The sequence below is a fragment of the Leptinotarsa decemlineata genome, unplaced genomic scaffold (genome assembly GCF_025532065.1).
Source record: "Leptinotarsa decemlineata unplaced genomic scaffold, Ldec_3_MD MMD2_tig00026374_RagTag_RagTag, whole genome shotgun sequence".
In the NCBI taxonomy this organism is placed as follows: Eukaryota; Metazoa; Arthropoda; class Insecta; order Coleoptera; family Chrysomelidae; genus Leptinotarsa; species Leptinotarsa decemlineata.
Genome location: NW_027412710.1, coordinates 1,067,402 through 1,088,755, shown reverse-complemented (window position 1 = coordinate 1,088,755; position 21,354 = coordinate 1,067,402). Strand labels below are relative to the sequence as shown.

Sequence of the window (21,354 nt, the reverse complement as noted above, 5' to 3'; positions counted from 1 at the left end):
ACAAATTGGTGTATCTGTGCTCTAGGCAAACCTGAGATTCAAGATTTAAGCTTATTTTTGAACATATTAATGCCAAAGATATTAAACTTTATATTAAAACAACGATAAAAATAAAATAAAAACAACAATAAAAATTAATTGGCGCTCGGGGGCGACTTCATTGATTCCAGTGGCGCATTTGCTTTTTCAGCTGCAGGAAAACCCGGATCATAAATAAATAAATTATACTTATATGAAGTATTTAACGTAACGTATTTTCTGTATAACTGTCATCAAATGTGACATTTTATTGGTTGTCAAGAGTATTGAAAGATAATGTTCACAAAGTAGCGTGTGGAAAATATTTTTGACCCTAGTGTCAAAAGCATTTTCAACACGTTTTTTTGGATCAAATAGCAATAAACAAAACATGATTATTTTCAAGGAAGTTTTATTATGAACAATAGATACAGATACAATTAAATTTTGTTATAAATGTATTTATACATTAATTATATTGTTATTATCATTTATGAACATTAATGTGAAAGGTACAATTAGAACAACTGCTTATATTAATACCTTGCGATGTTGAAGATCTTTGTAATATATTTGAACTATGTGAGTTGACAATTTCATGGCATCAACATTTAATTCTTGAAGTAAAGAGGACGATGCTGTAACGCTGCAGCTAGCTGTTAGGATTATTCTTTCAATAATAGCCTTTTTATGAGAAATAGTAACCCTACTGTTGTGGACTTCCATCCTCCGTGCTTCGTAATATCAGTCATATTTGCTCCTGATTCAGCTAGCAAAGAAACAGAAGACCTTCTGAAACGGTGATCTATATATTCCTTTGGTTTCGGGAGGTTCAGAATCTCAGCAAAGGTAGAGGGCATTTTACCAAACGTGTTCATACCAACTGGGTTGGCACTGCATTCATAATTTAAGTATTTCAGAAAAAAACGCCAGGACCCGACGTTTTTCAGTCACCTTGGTGCTTCAATCATTGACCACATTCTATGCTCTGAGAGCCTAGTGGACCTGGTTGATGGCAGGGCTAACAGGGATCACTTTCCTCTCCTCGTTAGAACCACCCTCAATATTCAAGTCCCATCAACCCCGGAAACCATCTCCTACAAAAGCCATAGATTCACAGACATAAAACGATTCCAAAGCATCATCAACAAAACACTCCCACTCCTAGACACTCCTTCCCTCAACCATCCTAGAAAAATCAATTCTCAAATTGACAAAATACACAAATTAGCACTGACTCTGATGACATAGCCACCCCAACCACCAAAAAAGAATTGATCAACCCTCACTTCCTCCACATCTAATATTCCTCATTAGGTTGGAACAGATACCCTATATCAAAAACCGAATGGAACCGGCTGAACGCTCGCATATCAACCAATTTATCCAGAGAAGATGGAGGGAGAAGACCAAAAATTTGGACTATAGGAACGGAACTGCATTCTGAAATAAATTCCAAACCTTACCAGACAAAACCAAAAACCGTCAGTCATCTAGAGATTGACGGCAATACTATTTCCAATCCATCGGACAAAGGAGAAGCTTTCCGCGATTCCCTGAGCCGTACATACCAACTATCGATCGACGCACAATTCGACAACCGACACTTACACCATGTCCAACAACAAGTTTTCGCTCACCTGGACAGTCATCCTGGCCAATTTCCCCACCCCCCTCACTCCCCCGACCCATCTCCATTCAGCAAGGAAGATATCCCTCAAGCTATCCACAAAAGTAGAAATATCGCTCCTGGTCCTGACTCGGTAAATCGCCGAGTACTAGAAAACCTCCTTGATACTTCACTGCCTTCCCTCAAACACATCCTAGATGTATGTTTGCGTACTTTCCAACCGACTGGTAACTGGCTAATATTATCCTGATTCTCAAACCACAAAAAGACCACACCAATCCCGACTCCTACAGACACATCAGCCTACTCAGCTGTCTCGAAAAACTCCTCGAGAGGCTAATGAATAACTGATTAAACGAATGTTTACACGACAACGACATCATCCCCCCTCGCCAACATGGTTTCAGACCTGAACACTCCATCCAAAACGCACTAGTCGAACTTCATACGCACATTTCCCAAATTATCAACTATTTCTATGGTACAGTCGCCATTCTCCTAGACATCCAGAAAGCTTTCGACAAGATCTGGCATGCGGGCCTGATCTGGAAGCTTATCCAAATTTAACTCCCTCTGCATTTCATTAGAATAGTAGCCTCCTATCTCACTAATCGACAAATCCGAGTCAAAGTCGAACAAGCTCTGTTCTCTCCTCTTACAACCAAATCTGGAGTCCCCCAGGGCTTAGTCTTAGCCCCTTCCCTATTCTTAATCTATGTTCATGGCGCCCCCTCCTCTCAAACATCCTACAATATGCCGATACGATCCTCTACTCCTCCGACACCAATACCGGCATCTTACAAACACAATCGCAAACAATGATAAACCACTTCGACCACTGGTGCAACAAGTGGCGCATTAAAATAAACCCCTCCAAAACCTAAGCCATCCTATTCAGACATTCTAATAAAACTACTCGCTCTAGATTAAATACTAATAATTTGCACCTCGGACTGTTACGAGAGAACCTCCAACTTCAGGACTCCGTGTCTTACTTGGGGGTTACTTTCACGAGTCCCTCAACTGGAAGACCAACTGTAGAGAAACTCTGGACAGAGTCCGAAAAAGATCAAGCCTCTGAGAGGCAAGCTCAGATGCGACAGCAAGACTTTTTCACACACGTAAAAATATTCATAAGACCGATCTTGGATTTTAAAGCCACGATTTATTGCACGCTCTCCCAGAGACGAACCCTCCGCATACTAACAACTGAGAGACGAATCCTACGTAATATCCATAACCTCCCATTCCGATACTCCTCCCAAGATTTATATAACCGAATAAATATTACCCCAATCAACTCGAGATTTCAGGAACTACGAGGACGATACGCTGCGAAAACCATGAGAAGCAACGACACCGCTGGCATCAGCACTCTCACCACCCATGTGGAGGACCCAGACGGATACCAAGGAAGAAGCTACCATTCCCCCCAGCCAGCCCCTAGGAGCAGCGGAAGATCCAACAGGGCAAATGCAGGACATCCTTGGGGAGTACCCACTGGCGATCAGATAGAGGACAGTGCACGGCCTGGAACACCTTGAACACCGACCCAACAAAAACCCGAACCCTCAAGAACGACCACAGCCATGGACCCGGACACTCCAACCAATAATGCAATAACAAACTCTGATGATTTTAATTTAAGTTATTTGTAAAGGAACCCAACCTTGAAGAGGCATAATCCTATAACATCTATATCATTATACCTATGTAACTTGTACTGTCAACCACAAAAAAATAAACATCTTAATCGTAATCGTTCTCCATTAAGCAAGACATTATAACCAGCAAGAAAGTTAAATGTAACTTTAAATAAAACGCGTGAGCTGTAAACAATACTGTTTGTTGGTATAGTATTTCCAATATCAATTGGAACAGCACAGAGAAGGAATTCCCGCCTCGACATAAGCGTCGGCATCATATTTTTCAGTAGTAGTTTTTCAGTTACTTATTCTTACAATCATAGCAATTGGAGGGCCACAAACGTGGCCACGAACGTGGGCCACACAGTCCTTCCACACATCACTATTACCTACTTCATTCACCACTCGCCTTATATTGTCAAGCACTACAAAATTCAAAGTTGGTGACTGATTACATTTCCGCAAGCTTTCTTTCATTGTGGCGCAAACCATTTCAATTGGATTGAACACACAATAGTATGGAGGCAAATGTAAGAGAATATGAATATGATGTGTTTCACATCACGTCGAATCAATAATAAACTCTTTTTTGAAATTACGTTGTTTTATGGCCGCCAGTAATACCTTTTTCGTTTGAATCTTTTCGGCTATTTCCATGTCATGATTTCGTGTTATTGTGTTATTGGTATTGTAGTCAATAATCGAGAATGATACGATGCGTTATTCTTAACAATAACCGAGTTTGGAGGAATATTTGGGACAAGCTGCTCACTGAACCAGGTTTCGAATGAAGCCGCAGTCATATCTTCGTGGTAATCAGCAGACGATTCTTTTATATTTCTGGCCTACAGAAGCAAAGCGTTAGGTACAAAACCACTTTCATTCCCGGCATGCAAAATTTTAACACCTTTTCCCCTTGAAGAAGGTGTGTTCAAAGCACAATACTTGGTTTCGTCTACCCAGCCGTATTTGACAACATCATGGGTGTCAAACCAAGTTTCGTCGAGGTAGATTATATGTCTGCTGGATTCTCGGTAGCTTTTCATTCGCCTCAAATATTCTTGTCGGAGTTGAACAATGTGTGTCGATTCCATTATGACCATCCGATTATTCAATTTTGTATATTTGAAACCACAAGACAATAAGACATCTCGTAGAGTTTCTGAAGATCTGTAATTGTGATCGGTATAGTCGAGTAATTTATATCAAATCATTTCCAAGGTTACTCCTTTTATTTTGGTATATACCATGAATTGTTAGCTGAATCACATCTTTTGTAGCACCATCAACGTTTGTAAATTTATTATTCCTTTGTTTTCGTTGCATTGCATGGTCAATGACATCCCCTTTTTTAATGACTCGAAGAACTGTCGAAAGAGATAGGTTCGTTAACTCGCATATTCTATTCAAAATAGCATTCTGTGAAGTGTGACAGTTCTCCTTCTTCAAGCATTCATGAATATTTAAAATTACTCGTTGAACTTGAACATGTAAGTCCTTTTCAAATTCCGGATCCCTGTCGATTGACACAGATTCCTCACACGTAATGTTATCATTTGTTTCAAAAGGTCTCCAGAAAGCCATATTGATGAAAGTACCCAAAAACACTAACACTAACACGGTTTAAACGATGATATTGGAACCTTTGGTGTAAAAGTTGAAAACTTTTTCTAAAGATCAGTTACCCTAACACCAAACTGATATTTTTGCACTCGACGCGCGTTTCGCTAACAACGTTAGCATCTTCAGGAGAAGCAAATTGATACTGAATCTAAAGACAAGGGTTAGCTGTTCATATTCCTAAAGTTTTTTGGTCCGATGTGGACTTTGTTTGTTGAATGATGATTATCCTAATTGATTTATCGGTAATTAACTAGTGGAACCACTGCCTGCAAATTAATTTGTCCACTTTTTAATCTATTGTTGACAATAAAGAAATATTGTGAAACGGACAAAAAATTAGTTTTCAGCCAGTCCAGCTAACCGAGCCTTTATTCCTCAACTACATTTGATAGCACGTTTACTAACTATCTGGGCGACTGGGGGCCACAGGCAAGAATTGTTTATGACTGTACTCTCATTTTTATTGTCGTTACAATTGGGAATGGATAGACTATAACCAGGTGATTCGGCGTCACCTGACACGGCCACTTCACAGTAATTCCGATAGCATGAAAATACTTAACTGACAAGAGATGTAAAAATGTGTTTTTTGGAAATATTGAATTTATCTATTTTATCCTGAAAACAGGACAGTTGAACAAAAAACTTTGTATGATATTTGTTAAAAGTAAATTTTATTTTGTAAATGAAAAAGTTTCACGAAATTGTTCGTGAAATTGGTCAACTCGCTACGCTCGTTTCGCAAACTTTTTCACTCACGAAATAAAAGCTTACTTTTAACACTCATATCAAAAATAGCTTTTTATAACGTATTATCTGAGTGAAAATATAAAACGTCAACAGACAAACAATACAGAGTTTATTGTATTAGTTTGAGAATGTCCATATAGGACGAAACTGCAGTAACGTTAGTTACAAATGAAAGTGGTGAAAAACATAGAAAGTTTCATTTCTCTTTTAATTATTAGGAACATTATACATCAAAGAAGAAACTAATACAAATTATGAAACAACAAAAATCAATTGGCGCTCCGAAGGGACTTCATTCATTCCAGTAGTGCATTTGCTTTTTCAGTTGTAGAAAAATATCATCTGAAAATTTCGATCTGCCAATGTCCTCTCTTCCATTGAATGAAATGTAGGGTGTCTCCAGAGGCTCCAAAAAATTCAAGATATTGCCAGAATATTTAGTGACAAGACTATCGTCAAACTTAAACCAGTCCGTTTCGTCTTTGACCAATGCGTAATAATGACCAGATTCACAGTGAACACTGACTGCATGAAGATTATAATAGTGGTCTGCTATACAGGGCTTTTCATGATGAGCGTTGATTAGCCGTTTCTGACAAACTATTTAATGGATCAACCTGAACATTTCACAGTATGCATAAATCAATATGACCTACACGCCTAAAATATTTCAGACGAAGCGGCGTTGTCGCTTCTACTATAAAGTAGTGGCTTCTTTGATTTTTCAAATGGAACACCCCATTTTTTTTTACCAAACATGAACTTTTATAAATGCTGATAATCTTGAACTCTCTTGCACTAAAACGATCAAATCTGAAATGGAATGGAGTGATACTATGAGGATCTTCACTCAGAGTCATATTTTCATTTGCCACATACAGGGTCTTCAAAAAATGCAGATACTTTGATCTCATGAAAAAATGAGTGGAACTCAATTTTTTCAAATGGAACACCCTGTATATTTCAACATTTTTCAGTTCTACATCCAATTTTAGATCAACTTCGTTCAGATAATACTATTTCTATTTTGAACCGTTTTCGAGATAAACTGTTTCAAACGGAAACTGACGTGGTTTTCTTGCTCATTTTTTTGAATTCATCACTTATTTTGGATATTCAACATTTTGTTTTATACTTAGTGTTATTTCTTTTTGATCCAGTTTTTCAACTGTCTCAGATCAGTCAATTCGAAATTGGTATGTACCTACCTCAGAAAAAGTTACAATTTGTATACATTGAGGTATTGGTCTCTAACGTACAACAGTACACATTAATATTTTTTAATAGTGTGCTTTGGAAAAATAAATAAACCAATTATTTAACGTCAGACTTTCGTTGGTGGTTTTGACTGATTGTGATAGCTACCAATTATAATAGAATAATGTCAAGATTAGGTTACAGTAATGAAGATTTCTTGAATTTATTATTAATTTATGGTGAGTGCAATAGAATTGCAAGTAGAACATGCCAAGTAATTCATGAAAGATATCCACAACTTCCGAAGCCGAATAGTAATGTGATAAATCGACTACTAAAAAACTGTAGGTTGAATGGAACCTTCCGTCCAAAAATCATTCGTAAGAAGATTGAAGTGGATAATGATGACAATGGTATTATAACAGTTTTGGGATACTTTCATGCATTTCCAAATGCTTCTCTGCACGAGGCTGAAAGGGAGATAAGTATACCCTACGTGACAATTTCTCGAATTCTTAATAAGCATAAATGGCATGTTCTACTGTGTCCAACATTTGAAAGAGACTGATTTACCTCGTAGAGTGGAATTCTTTGAATGGTTACTTGTCAAGACTCAAGAGGATGAACATTTCCTTGACAATATCATATGGACAGATGAGGCCAAGTTCACAAAAAATGGGTTTTCCAAAGGGGTTTTCAAGAAAGATGGCAATTCAATGTATTTTGTGCCATAAAGAATGAGTCAATTTTTTATATCGAGTTTTATGATGATAATTTGAATGCATCAAAATATGAAGATTCACTGAGGAATGGAATTCAAATGGTTTTAAATAATTGACCAGGAAGAGAACGTGTATGGTACCAAATGGATGGTGCTCCACCCCATAATTCTCATTCAGTCAGCGAAGCTTTAACCGAAATCTCCGAAGACAGATGGATTGGTAATAATGGATCTTTTCGTTGGCCTCCTAAAACACCAGATGGCAATCCATTAGATTATTTCGTGTGGTGTTTCATTAAAAATATGGTTTACTCTACTCCAATAACAACAATGGAAGATATGAAATCGAGAGTTACAACTGCTTTCAATAGTTTGACTCCAGACTTGATCAGAAGCGCTACACATGACAATCTTTTGAAGAGATTACATGTTTGTTTAAGTAGAGGTGGAGATGTGTTTGAACATATTCTGAAATACACTGACGATTAAATTAACTCATTAATTTATGGGTTTATTATTTTCAGTTCGTGTTTCAGTGTTAAGAGAGAAGTAAGAGTGAAGAGAAGTTTCATTCGATGGTTGAGAAGTATTTTAATAATTATCTCTTCATTGTATTATCTGTGGGAAACATCAAACGAAATCTGTTTTACAAAAATGAGTGATGAACAAGGAAACCATGTCAATTTCTGTTTGAAATAGTTTATCTCGAAAACGGTTCAAAATAGAAATAGTATTATCTGAACAAAGTTAATCTTAAATTATATGTAGTGCTCAAAAATGTTGAAATATACAGGGTGTTTCATTTGAAAAACTTGAGTTTCACTCATTTTTTCATGAGATCAAAGTATCTGCAGTTTTTGAAGACCCTGTATGAAGCAAATGAAAATATGACTCTGAGTGATGATCCTCATAGTATCACTCCATTCCATTTCAGATTTGATCGTTTTAGTGCAAGAGAGTTCAATATTATCAGCATTTATAAAAGTTCATGTTTGGTAAAAAAAATATCGAAATTAATTTATATCTTCTAAACGGTAATAGATAGGTATAGGGAAATAGTATATGAATTTCTTAACAAAGTGATAATGAATCATAATATGATATTATATACGGGGTGTTCCGTTTGAAAAATCAAAGAAGCCGCTACTTTATAGTAGAAGCGACAACGCCGCTTCGTCTAAAATATTTTAGGCGTGCAGGTCATATTGACTTATGCATACTGTGGAATTTTCAGATTGATCCGTTAAATAGTTTGCCAGAAACGGCTAATTAACGCTCATCATGAAAAGCCCTCTATTGAAGTGTTCATCTATCTTGAACCTTCATGAGAGTTTGGTGTTTCCGTCAGCGGTTGAGTCATGTTTGAAGATCATCAGTGGTATTATTAGATTGACTGGTGCCTCAGCTATACTTGTTTTCTTATAATAGTCAGTTTGTTTGGCGCTTGTTTGGCAATACAGTTGATCATCACCCGTTGAAAGTTCCATTTTCAGATGATTTAACAATAAGCTTTGCAAGGACTGGTTATTAATCATATTAGGAAACGCTAGTTGAGGTTCCAGGAAATCACATACGCTTTTGCTACCTACTGAACATTTACTACAAAGTAAACAAGTGAGGATTTTTCCAGCAAATGATCACAAGACGATATAGACTGTACGGTATCATTCAATTCAAAGCGGCCAGGAATATTAATTTTGCTATTTTTTTGCACACGCCTCAAGAATTCGCAGCAACCCTCTTGTTATCCTAACGAGTATCTAGTGGATTTCAAAGATTCCAGGAAATCAGTTGGTGGGAATAAGTAGGAAACATTCTTGTTCTCGTTCATTGTTAAAACCTCGTTCTTGAAAATCTTCGTCATGAACAACACTTGTAAAAAGCAATTCATGTAGCAAGTTAATTATTACAGTTACTTATCCCAGTTTACAAAAAAAGTTTGTCTAATATGAGTAAAATTCTAATTAAAAATTCTTATCCTTAATAATTTTGTCAATAGCCTAATTTTTTCTGATACATTTTTTATAAATATGAGAAAGATACAAAAACTTTTTTTCTGATTGATTTCGGCGACCCAAAAATTCGCAGCAACCCTCTTGTTATACTAACGAGTATCTAGTGGATTTCAAAGACTCCAGGAAATCGGTTGGTGGGAATAAGTAGGAATAAGTGGTGAATAAGTAGGAAACATTCTTATTCTCGTTAATTGTTAAAATCTCGTTCTTGAAAATCTTCGTCATGAACAACACTTGTAAAAAGCTATTCATCTAGCAAGTTAATTATTACAATTACTTATCCCAGTTTACAAAAAAAGCTAGTAAAATTCTAATTGAAAATTCTTATCCTTAATAATTTTGTGAATAGTTTAATTTTTTCTGATACATTTTTTTATAAATACGAGAAAGATAAAAAAACTTTTTTTCTGATTGATTTCGGCATTTCAGAAACCATAGAAGTAGTAGTTCTGGCAAGCTTAGAGGGAACTGGTATTTTTCGAAACTGAAGAGAACAATCACGAATTCAATACTATCTACGATATACTACATATAGAAAATGAAGGACAGAAATTGAACCTACTGAAGTCTGTTATATCATTCACTATCAACAAATTGACTGGTGTAACATACTGTTGTACATAAGAAATGTAGCAGAATGTAAACCTTTTATTACTAACGATGCATTTACGGTGTTAGGGAAATGCCTCTACAATCAAGAAATGTTTGAATGTTATATCATCATTCCGGAAATTGATTGTCTAAGATTTACATTGCAGGAGTTTCAAGTGAATTCGGAAATAGGTCAACTTGTGATTTTGCCTTCTTTGATGTTGTGTAAATTTAGGCGGATATATTAAGTTTTCCTAGGACCTCATAAGAAAGTACACGTTATATTACTAAAACTGGGAGTGGAACCATTAAACATGCAATTTCAATAATTTGCCTGTTGAAAATTAATATTTTTCATTGTCAATGATCGCTGTATTATTGTTGATTTGTAGATTGGAGTATCAGTTCTGATAAAATTAGTTTCAATGTAGGTAGTATATCACATTCTGAAATCGTGAATACATACTCGATTCCTTTCGCTATAGTAAGCAAAGTGTATATCATGTTTATTCGTTAACAACGTAAATACAGTCTATATTGGTAACGGAAAATTTACATACATCAACACTATTCAAAAATTTTTATTTTTCAAATTATTCCAATTGATAAGTAAATAGTAAATAATTACTATCTTTCAGAATATTCATAAAGTATTCAACTTCTGGAAACAAGAGAACAAAAACATGAGAATTTTCTGGTTTGGTTAGGTCCAAAATGAGTGGGTCTATTCGACCCCCACCGTAACACGCAAGGGTTTATTGTGGCTCAAACCTATTCATACTCGACGAAATAAACCCAGCTTCTCAACGAAGCCGATTAGTTTGTACGGTGAGTGTTCTTTCACGTCAGATGGTAAAAGTACGGCTCTGCCGAACTCCAAAAACCTGATTCGGCCCCCAGCGGGGCAAGAACAAAGTATGTAAGTAAGTAAGTAAGTAATTTATTCAATTTTCATGTCAATCAATTATTCAGTTACATGATTTGTTTTCCGTGCGATTTACAATTCAATTCAATTACGATTTACAATTCAAATGTCTTATCATATAACCATATATTACACATTCTGTAGCCACCTAAGCTAGGCTTGTGTCGTGGCTACAGACTGATATAAGGTGTGTTATATAATGTACAATAAAATAAATACAAAAAAAGAAAAAAACTAAAATAGGTCGTTTGGTTACATAGTACTATCCACCTCACTAGGTTGAAAACCGTAGTTGGTGAATGATGGGTATAGTGAGGAAATAAGAAGAGAGAAAGAGAGAGCAGGTAATTTAGCTTAAACATTTTCAAAGATATCCTGCAATTGATCATAATGAATTCTGATGAAAACTTTCAGTTCCTTCTTCAATTCATGATAATTATTAATATTCTTCAAATGGAGTGGTAGCTTATTGTATAATTTCGGGCCAAAATATGTCACAAATTTCTGGTTATGACTCAATCTACAGCGTGGTATGGTAATTGCTTGGTTGGAGGTCATTCGCGTATTATATTTATGTGAAATGCAATAACATTGATGAGCGTATAATTTTCTGACTTTGAACAAACCACTTTGTTCATAAAGTAACTCTGTAGAATATCTCCTATCCTTTTTCAATGCGATTTTGATCATTGTATTTTGTATAACATCAAGATTATGTAGTGATGTTTTGAATAAGCCACCCCATACTAAGATGCAGTATCTAATCATCGACTCCACCAAGGCACCGTACACCGTCAGTATGACATCTCTACTCAGGATACTTCTTAGTTGGTAAAATTTCCGAATCAGTTTGTGGAGTTTTTTCACTATGTGATCTATGTGATCATTCCAGCGTAGAAATTGGTCGATCATGATGTAACGGGATAATTATCTACTTAAAAATATATAGTTCAAAATATTGATAATGAAATCAACTTCATGAGGAAAAAAATATATTATTCCGTATTCATATAAAATAAACGTTTTACATTCAACAATTACAACATTATTGGACATATCCCCCGGACATCATGATTTTCCGCGCCACTGGATGAATGTCAAAAATTAGGTGAGCCCCTTATTTGTTTGGAATATATTCTTTCGTTTCGTATAGCCTTTCGTTATAGGATAAATTTGAGGTTGTAAGGATACAGGGAGCAGTTGACATAATTTGAGCTAGATTGTCCTCGGTTTTCGATGTGGATACCTGAAAGTAAATAACACTTCAAAATACATGTCTTACCAAGCCTAAATAACTAACTCTTACGGAAATAATTTTCCTTCTAATTGAAAATAACTATATTATTGTACCCACCTGTTAGCTGACCGTCCAGTTGTAGTTTAGTTCCATAATCCTTCAGATTGTTTTCGTTGTACCATTTAGGTTAGCTTATTAGTGGTTCTGTTGACCCAATTTCAGAAAATAAGATTTATCAACTTAGATTATTAGTCGCGATCTGTGAAACAGTTGTCATCATAGGGCTCGTAAGACAATGTTTCTCTGTTCGCTGATGGAGGGCGCGAGAGGTACCGTTTCACGATTATTTATAAAAATTCATGTCAAGACGTGTCGAAAAGGAAATTATTTTTACTGTTTTTTTGATTATTATATCAAATTGAATTCGGAGTGAGTGTAGGTGAATAATTGACAGCTTGTTTAAATTAAACAATAGTGAACAAACATTATCAATTATCTTTCGCCATCTATGGGTCAGAGGGACTTAGAGGTTTTGTAATTGTAATCGCAACTTCAAGTATTGAGGTTACAATGACACCTAAATATCTGATAGAATTTGTTTTATATATTCGGGAACATCCACAGTTTTGGTTTTCTGTACACGTAAATTTGTGAATCTCAATGAAGTTTTCGTCAGGTTGATCTTTTCTTGTTGAAGTGAAAGTTATAAATTTAGTTTTATCTATGTGCTCTGCTGTTTCATCGTTTTCCAAACAGAGGCGACACACACTGTCTTCCGACAGTCCAAGTATCTGCATATGATAATTCAATTGACAGTGACCTGTAAGAAGGCCTATCAGACATCGTTCTTCATAGCTACTGTAGTCCAACAACTGTTTGGTATCAAGCTACGAAGGGTGAATAAACGCCTTGGAATGAGCCAATGCTGAAAGATTCGGCCAGAAGTCCATAAGTCTTCTCTCCATCCAGGTGTTCAATCTTTGTTTGGCAAAGCCTGAAGCGACGCCAATGACAAGTTCCGATCCGATAAGGCTGCTTGCAGCACCCTCCTCTGCAAAGGAGTCAGCAGCCTCATTATCTCCTGGCCAGTATGGCCAGGAATCCAGACCAGAGACAATCTGTTGAGTCTTCCTATCAAGGAGAGTCGTATTTGGCAATTTGCCACCAATTTAGACGTTGCTCGGTAGGAGCCAGGAGCTTCCAACGCCGCTTGACTGTCCAAGAATATTTTCATTGACTTGTGTATGAGGTTGGATTCTTTCAATCTCTCCGCACCCAATTCAATAGCGTAAATTTCCGCTTGAAATACAGTCGCATAGGTTCCTAGGCAGGTTGATATCTCTATCCTGGGTCTGCGACTGAAAACACCTGCACCAGAACTGGAAGGTGTTTTTGAACCATCTGTGAACCAACAACTATCTGCTCTTGATATTTCCTTCTCCCGGAGGATCCAGTCCTCTGTACTCTGTACTGTACTGTACTTTATAAGGCAGCTTGTAGTTGACAGTAGGAGGCTTAAAGTCAGAGGTCATTCACAGAATGCTGTGACTTTCAGTCTGACGCTGATTCTACAGAGGAGATGGATGTCGAGATCGAGAGTCTCTGTCAGGCGGCTCCAGTAAGTATATACAGATACATTTCACTATCTTTCAACAATAAGAGTCGCAATCAACACATCTTGTTTATATCCAATCATAATTCGGCTATTTTTACACGTAGTTTCTCATACATGGCAGCTAAATTGTATAACACCATACCTGTAGACTTCAAACAGTTACCTCTCAAGAACTTTAAAAAAAGACTCGAAGCTCTAATGTTAACGAGTCAATAAGTTACCACAATACTGTCCTCATGCTTATCAAATAGGTTTCGATTTCCCAGATGTTGTTTTACCATATCGCGATTTTATCATTTTGTGTTATTTTATAGTTATTTTATTTTATAATAATTTATTATTTATTTACGATACCATGCATTCTTTTATAGTTTGAAAGGTTAGGTTTAAAAGCAGCTATAATAGCTGAACCTCGCCCATTCATCATATTATGTTTCATCATATCTTTCTACTGTTTATTTTTATTACGATGAATAAAGACCTGTTATTATTATTATTATTAACAAACACTTCCGCGATCTCTTTTAAACAATAGTCTCCGTTTGGTTTTTGGGGGGCCCCATGCAAAAATTCAGCTAGGAAAGCCACGATAAAACAAAACATCAGATCAGAAAGTAAAAGCACCTTAAGACTGACTTTCCACCAAAAAAAGGTCAGATGTCAATCTTGCTGAAGTGCCCATCAGTAAGATGAGGACCGCTGTGGAGGAGCGGGGGTGGATGGACGAGATGAGATGTTCTGCACCCTTTAACTGTGTAGGGAAGATTTCATCTCAGGATGTAACCTCTATGATGGGTTTGAACTCTGTATTTGAAGCGGAAGATACTTTCTGGTAGGAATATTTATTTCCCAAACGAAGCCGCCATTGTAGCAATGCTAGGCTTATACAGGGTGTAACTGGATAAGTGTAAAACATTTAAGGAGGTGATTCCTCATCGAAAACAAGATAGGATCTTTCATGTAGAGAAACTTCATTGGAGCATCCCTTGTTAAGATACAGCCCCTTAAAGGAGGTACATAAAATTTGTATAACAATTTTTTTCACAAGCACTGAAAGAGTTACAATATCGAAATTAACCTGACGTTTTGTACTACCAAAAAGACACTTAGACAGAAATTTATTTGGTTTACCCCATGGTTGTAAGGGGTGGAAAACGCAACCCCTAAAATTTATTTCCAATGTAACTTTTTGTCTTATTTTTTGTTTACCATTTAAAAATTTATTTCCGATAGCCTGTTTCATCCTAAACAAAAAAGTCTCTAGGGTTTTTTGCCCAAAATGAACCAGTTCGCAGCAAGAAATTAGTTTACGAACAACTACAGAGAAACATGAACAAAACTAATTTATTAATAAGAAAACACAAAACATGTAGAAATCATAGTAAATGTTCAATATGTCTACTTTCAGACATTACGCATGCGTCTAGACGTCGGCGCATTGAGCCACGTATTCGCTCAAATATTCCTGTAGTCTCTCTGATTACCCTGCACGCATCGATGATGCGGTTTCTTAAGGCCTTTACATCGCGAACAGGAGTACGATAAACCAAATGCTGTAAATGGTCCCAAATAGAGAAATCGAGAGGATTGAGATTCGGGAATCAAGCGAGCCAGTTCTGTGGTCCTCCTCGACCTATCCACTGATTTGCATATGTTTCAGTTAAATACTTAACTAAAATGGGCGGGAGCCCCATCATGCATAAAAAACATATCACTTCTGACGCCCAAAGGAACTTCCTCCAGCAGTACTGGATGCACTTCTCTTAAAAATTGAACGTATGCCTCACCATTTAATCGAGGAGGTAGAAAATGAGGCCCAATTAAATCATCCCCAATAATTCCGAGCCACACGTTAAGAAAAAACTGTTCTTGATGGTTAGTTTCGACAATAGCGTGAGGGTTTTCATCAGCCCATATGTGGTAATTATAAAAATTAATAATCTTGTCCCGTGAAAAACTACATTCGTCTGTGAATTCTATCGTCTTCAGAAAGTCACAATTTCTTCTAATCATTTCCAGCATCCAATTGCAAAATACAAGACGGTTACCATCTGCAACGGTACTCGTTGCAGATGGTAAGGGTATAAGAGTTGTTCCTTCAAAATTCGAAATACCGTCATATGATCAACATTCAACTGGAAAGCAATCTTTCTAGTACTGGTAGTAGGTTGTTTTTCGATAAAATTAAGTACTGCTTCCTCAAGCTGTGGTGTTCGTACTTCTCAATGGCGACCACAATCCTGCGTTCTTTTGTCGAATGAACCATATTCTCGTAGTCGTTGATGAAGTCGAGCAAATATTCTAAGTGAAGGATGCTGCCGTTGAGGATACATTTCAGCATATCTTCTAGAAGCTTCTAACCCATTTCCCTGCGACAGACCGTAAACATAATGCATATCAGCCATTTCTTCATTTGTGTAAGCCATTTTAATAACAAGTGAATTATTAAAGTAACAAATTAAGAACAGAACAACAACACACAATTAGTATTAATTCAATTTCGAAAATTCACAAACTGACAGCATCATACCAATTCAATTGTTACTATCGCTAATAGCGACCTACAAGATAGATTAGTTTCGTATTTTCGCATTTATGACGATGTACGTGACGACGTTTTTTGTTTTGGAAGAAACAGTCTATCGGAAATGAATTTTTAAATGGTAAACAAATAATAAGACAAAATGTTACATTGGAAATGAATTTTAGGGGTTGCGTTTTCCATCCCTCACAACCATGGGGTAAACCATATAAATTTCTGGTTAAGTGTCTTTTTGGTAGTACAAACCGTCAGGTTGATTGTAACTTCTTTAGTGCTTGTGAAAAAAATTGTTATACAAATTTCATGTACCCCCTTTAAGGGACTGTATCTTAACAAGGGATGCTCCAATGAAATGTCTTTATATGAAAGATCCTATCTTTTTTTCGATGAGGAATCACCTTCTTGAATGTTTTACACTTATTCAGTTACACCCTGTATAGAGGAAAACAGAAAATATCTTGATCTTTATATTCATCAGTTTTGATAGGGAAAACTATAGCCAAAACTCAAAATTAGAGCAGCCGCTGTCACCATTTGAAATTTAAAAATGGAGAATGATACTTACTAGAGAACTATTTTAGATGATGCCCGCAGAAGTGATTACCCTCCAAAGGTTTGGCTTAGCTTCTGCTTATCAAATAGGCACTGTTTTAGAATAGAAAACTTTTTCACTTGAGTCCTTCCAGGCGCTTTGTCGGGGTATGCCATTGATACCTTTCATATGAACTTTTCCTAGGGAGTGTCCTTATTTATGTGAGATATAAATATACTCTACGTTCCCCTTTTTCCCCTGTTTCTCCTACCAGTATTATTACCAGCAAAAATAAACCGTATTCAAAGTTAGTTAATAAGTATAGTAAAAAAAATATAAGAAATACAAAAGTTACAAATATGATATAAACGACAACACATTAACCTAGTCAGATCATAAAAGAATGCTCAACCGGCATTCGATTGAATATTCATAAACATGCTCTTTATTGAGCAACTCTATATGAGATAAGCTATTTAAATAAATGTTCACCCACAGTATTTCAATGAAAGTATATGGTTAGCCACCAGACGAAGAACCCCTGAAACTTTCTTACCAATAGCTCTCTTCCTCCGTTTAGCTGTAGATAGCGGCGAATCCTTTTATGTTTTACCAAATTTAACACAAGACACCAAAACTAAATTTCACTTGGTTCAACTGGCAACCAAAAAGGAAACGAAAGTAAGACCGGGTTTTTCCCCAAACTCCCAAACGTACCTCGAATATCACACTATTCGAATAACTCGCGATTGACCTCTCGGTTTCCCCTTTCTTTCGAATACTTTATTAGTTTTCCGAATTTATCTCCCCACAAAAAAATTCTCCTCTAATTAATTTTTCTCAACTCGACCTTTCATGACCCAAAACCACCGACGGACACTTCTCGACCTCCTATCAACCCACTCTACCGTGTTCCATTTCCCGCGACGCATTTTTCCCTAAGTCAGCGGATATTTCCCTTCTTAAAATTAAATAGCAAGTTACGGCCCATACATCCAATCAGAAAATTCAATTCTATCACTTAGGTCTTTCGGTCGTTTCGTGATCTTTAATTTGTTTTAGCATACCGTTCATGAGATCAAAGTATCTGCATTTATTGAAGACCCTGTATGAGGCAAATGAAAATATGACTCGGAGTGAAGAATTTGATCGTTTTAGTGCAAGAGAGTTCAATATTATCAGCATTTATAGAAGTTCATGTTTGGTAAAAAAAATATCGAAATTAATTTATATCTCCTAAACAGTAAAAGATAGGTATAGGAAAATAGTATATGAATTTGTTGACAAAGTGATAATGAATCATAATATGATATTATATACGGGGTGTTCCATTTGAAAAATCAAAGAAGCCGCTACTTTATAGTAGAAGCGACAACGTCGCTTCGTCTGAAATATTTTAGGCGTGTAGGTCATATTGACTTATGCGTACTGTGGAATTTTCAGGTTGATCCGTTGAATAGTTTGCCAGAAACGGCTAATTAACGCTCATCATGAAAAGCCCTGTATAGGATATTTTCTATGTACCCCGGTTTCATTGGTTCTGTTCGACTGTTGATTCATTTGTGAAAGTTTTAGTTTTGATCTAATTACACCTTCTCCATCAAATTTGATTATTAAAAACTGATTGATTGATATTTCAATATACTATTTATTTTATGACTGAGATATTTTGACATGTCATTGTGAAAATGTAATATTTAAATTATTATTATTTATGTGTTATTATTTATATTGTTATTATCTGTCATATTTATATTATCACGCACAAGTCACTTCTGTGACTTTTGTGATATTGTTTGTTTTTTCAACTAAATTCTCTATCAAATGTATATAATCATATCTGTGAATAAACATTGTTATTATTATTATTATTATATCTTAAAAATGTGCCCAGTGACCGACAAAATGAAAGACTTTCTATTTTGACGCACTCAATTCTAGAAAATGATAGAAGAGAAATTTAACGAATTCTTCGAAATAAAATATTTATTGCTAGCATATCAATTACTATTACTAAGCTTGGAAATACCTATCATCAGATGTTATTTACGAAAACATTTTCTTCGAACAATCAAGACAGTATATGAACTCAGGGATAACCCCGATTGAAGATAAATATTATAGCAAACTACATAAATATATAATATTTGTCGTTGTCTAAAAGTTCAGTATCTCAGTTAACGTCGATTAGTGAAATGATCGTTTTGAAGATGAAACTTTTGTACTTTGTTGCTTCATTGTGCACTATTGCTTTAGCAGCTCCTAGTGATAATAGTTTTGTGGTCGCCTCCGATGAATCGGCAAAAGAAAACGAAAAGGTTAGTTATTTTTCAATGAAAAAAGGTACAGTAGGAAACCGTACCTTCTTCAAAGGAGCAGAGAAGTCATTATTCTAGTTTCATATTGAAACCATTTGCAGTATATGAACCTTCAATAACTTTATTTCCTGAATAGTATATGAGTAAGGTGTGAGTATAATTGTATACTCATTGTTTAACGATCAAGAAATGTGGCCTCACGAAAATGCATTTTGGAAAAACTTGGGAAAATTATAGACCTATAACAATTTCCAGCAGCTTCTCAAAAGTTTTCGATGATTGTTACTTAGAAAGACTCATTCCCTTTTTGAATGAATTCAACATTTTAACTAGCAGCCAACACGGTTTTCGGAGAGAAAAATCACCTACAGCTCCTATTAATCACTATTTTAACGATCTACTAGACCGCATACGGCATTTTCTGTGACGTGAGGTTCGAATTGATATGGGTGTCCCCCAGGGCTCTGTCTTAGGCCCGGTTCTCTTCATTTTATACATTAATGAAATAACGAAATCGTTTCCAAACGTAGGACTTACAATTTATGCTGATGATACGTCTTTACTTATATCTCACAAAAATCTCGATACCTTAAAAGAAACTTGTGAATCTACCTTGGAACAACTAGTTGCTTGGTTTAATGAAATTCGTCTGTATTTCAACGCTGAAAAACAATTTTAATAAACAATGTTGAAAAAGAGTTTTTTTGAATTCGAAATTGGGACTATCGTGTTTTTTGTTTGTTATCGTATTTTGGCTTTTTTCAGTGCCTTGTAATGTTTCGATAATGAAATTCCTCATAACTGAAGGGATTACTTCATTGTGTTTTTCAGAATGTACTAATGTCGAGAAAGAAGTACTAGGAAAGAATATTTAATGAGGCCCTCCAAACTTCTATATTTTATTTTTTTCAACTTACATTCAGTTATGTGATTACAACAAACAAAAAACTCCTAAATGATGATGAAACAATAACAGAGATAGAATGAGGAAATCTTGACTTAGTAACAGAAAGAAATATCTCATTTTTCCTTTCGAAAGTGGGGAAAATTCGAAAAAAAGACATTTTACTGTGCTAAGAGATTTCGGCTTCTTACTTCATTATCTACAATTCCACTTCCAAAGAGATGTTCGAATTGCATCAAGTTTTTTTTGTTTTGTTTCAGAGTACCAGTAATGTGGCCTCATATCCTATCATTTATGACATGAACATAAAGTCGAATGTTTCAAATCGCTTCGCTAAAACACTGGTAACTAGCAAAGTGAGAAATGAAGATACCAAAGCAAAAGAAGCAACATTCACCGTAGTCTTGCCAGACAAAGCATTCATTTCCGAATTTGTGATGGAAATTGGTGGTAAAAGTTATAAAGCCTATGTTAAGGAGAAGGAAGAAGCAAAAAATATCTATAACCAGGTGAGTTAACGATTTCAATAAATTCACGATGGCCAGCTTCCACTCACGCAGGATCCTAAGATAACAAGACATGTTGCTGTCAAACGTCTGACATTGAGTGACTTGACGTCTCATCGGAGGGTCTATTCGACCCTCCACCCCAACCCGCAAGGATTTATTGTGGCTCACACCTATTCATACTCTACCAAACAAATCCAGCTTTTTAACGAAGCCGATTAGATTGTTTGGTGAGTGGTCTTTGAGGTCAATGACAGGTTCTGGTCCGATGAAGCTGTTTGCAACAACCTCCTTTGCAAGGGCCTCATTGCCTTCCAGACCAGTATGACCAGGAATTCAGACCAGAGACAATCTGTTAAGGAGAGTCGTTCTTGGCAATTTGCTGCCAATTTACACGTTGTTCGGTAGAAGCCAAGAGCTTCTAATGCCGCTTGACTGTCCGAGAATATTTTCATTACTTGTATATAAAGTTGGATTCTTCCAATCTCTACGCACACAATTCAATAGCGTAAATTTCCGCTTGAAATACAGTCGCATACGTTCCTAGGCAGGTAGATAACTCTGTCCTGGGTCTGCGACTGAGA

The 21,354-nt window shown here is 36.1% G+C and overlaps 2 protein-coding genes across 6 annotated transcripts in view; one reads left to right on the top strand and one right to left on the bottom strand.

Annotated features, from left to right (window-relative positions):
* The window catches only part of LOC111504932 (pyrokinin-1 receptor), a 443,518-nt gene that overhangs the window by 122,138 nt on the left and 300,026 nt on the right, over positions 1-21,354 (bottom strand). The gene's annotated exons all lie outside the window — the stretch shown is intronic.
* Positions 19,195-21,354, top strand: part of LOC111510995 (inter-alpha-trypsin inhibitor heavy chain H4) — a 93,029-nt gene continuing 90,869 nt past the window's right edge. For 3 of the 4 annotated variants that reach the window (XM_074185341.1, XM_074185339.1, XM_074185340.1), the window contains exons 1-2: positions 19,195-19,360; positions 20,525-20,773. In XM_074185341.1, coding sequence (XP_074041442.1) covers positions 19,238-19,360; positions 20,525-20,773 — 372 coding nt within the window. In that variant the 5' untranslated portion in view covers positions 19,195-19,237. The remainder of the gene's footprint in view (positions 19,361-20,524; positions 20,774-21,354) is intronic. The other variant, XM_074185337.1, reaches the window with a different exon arrangement.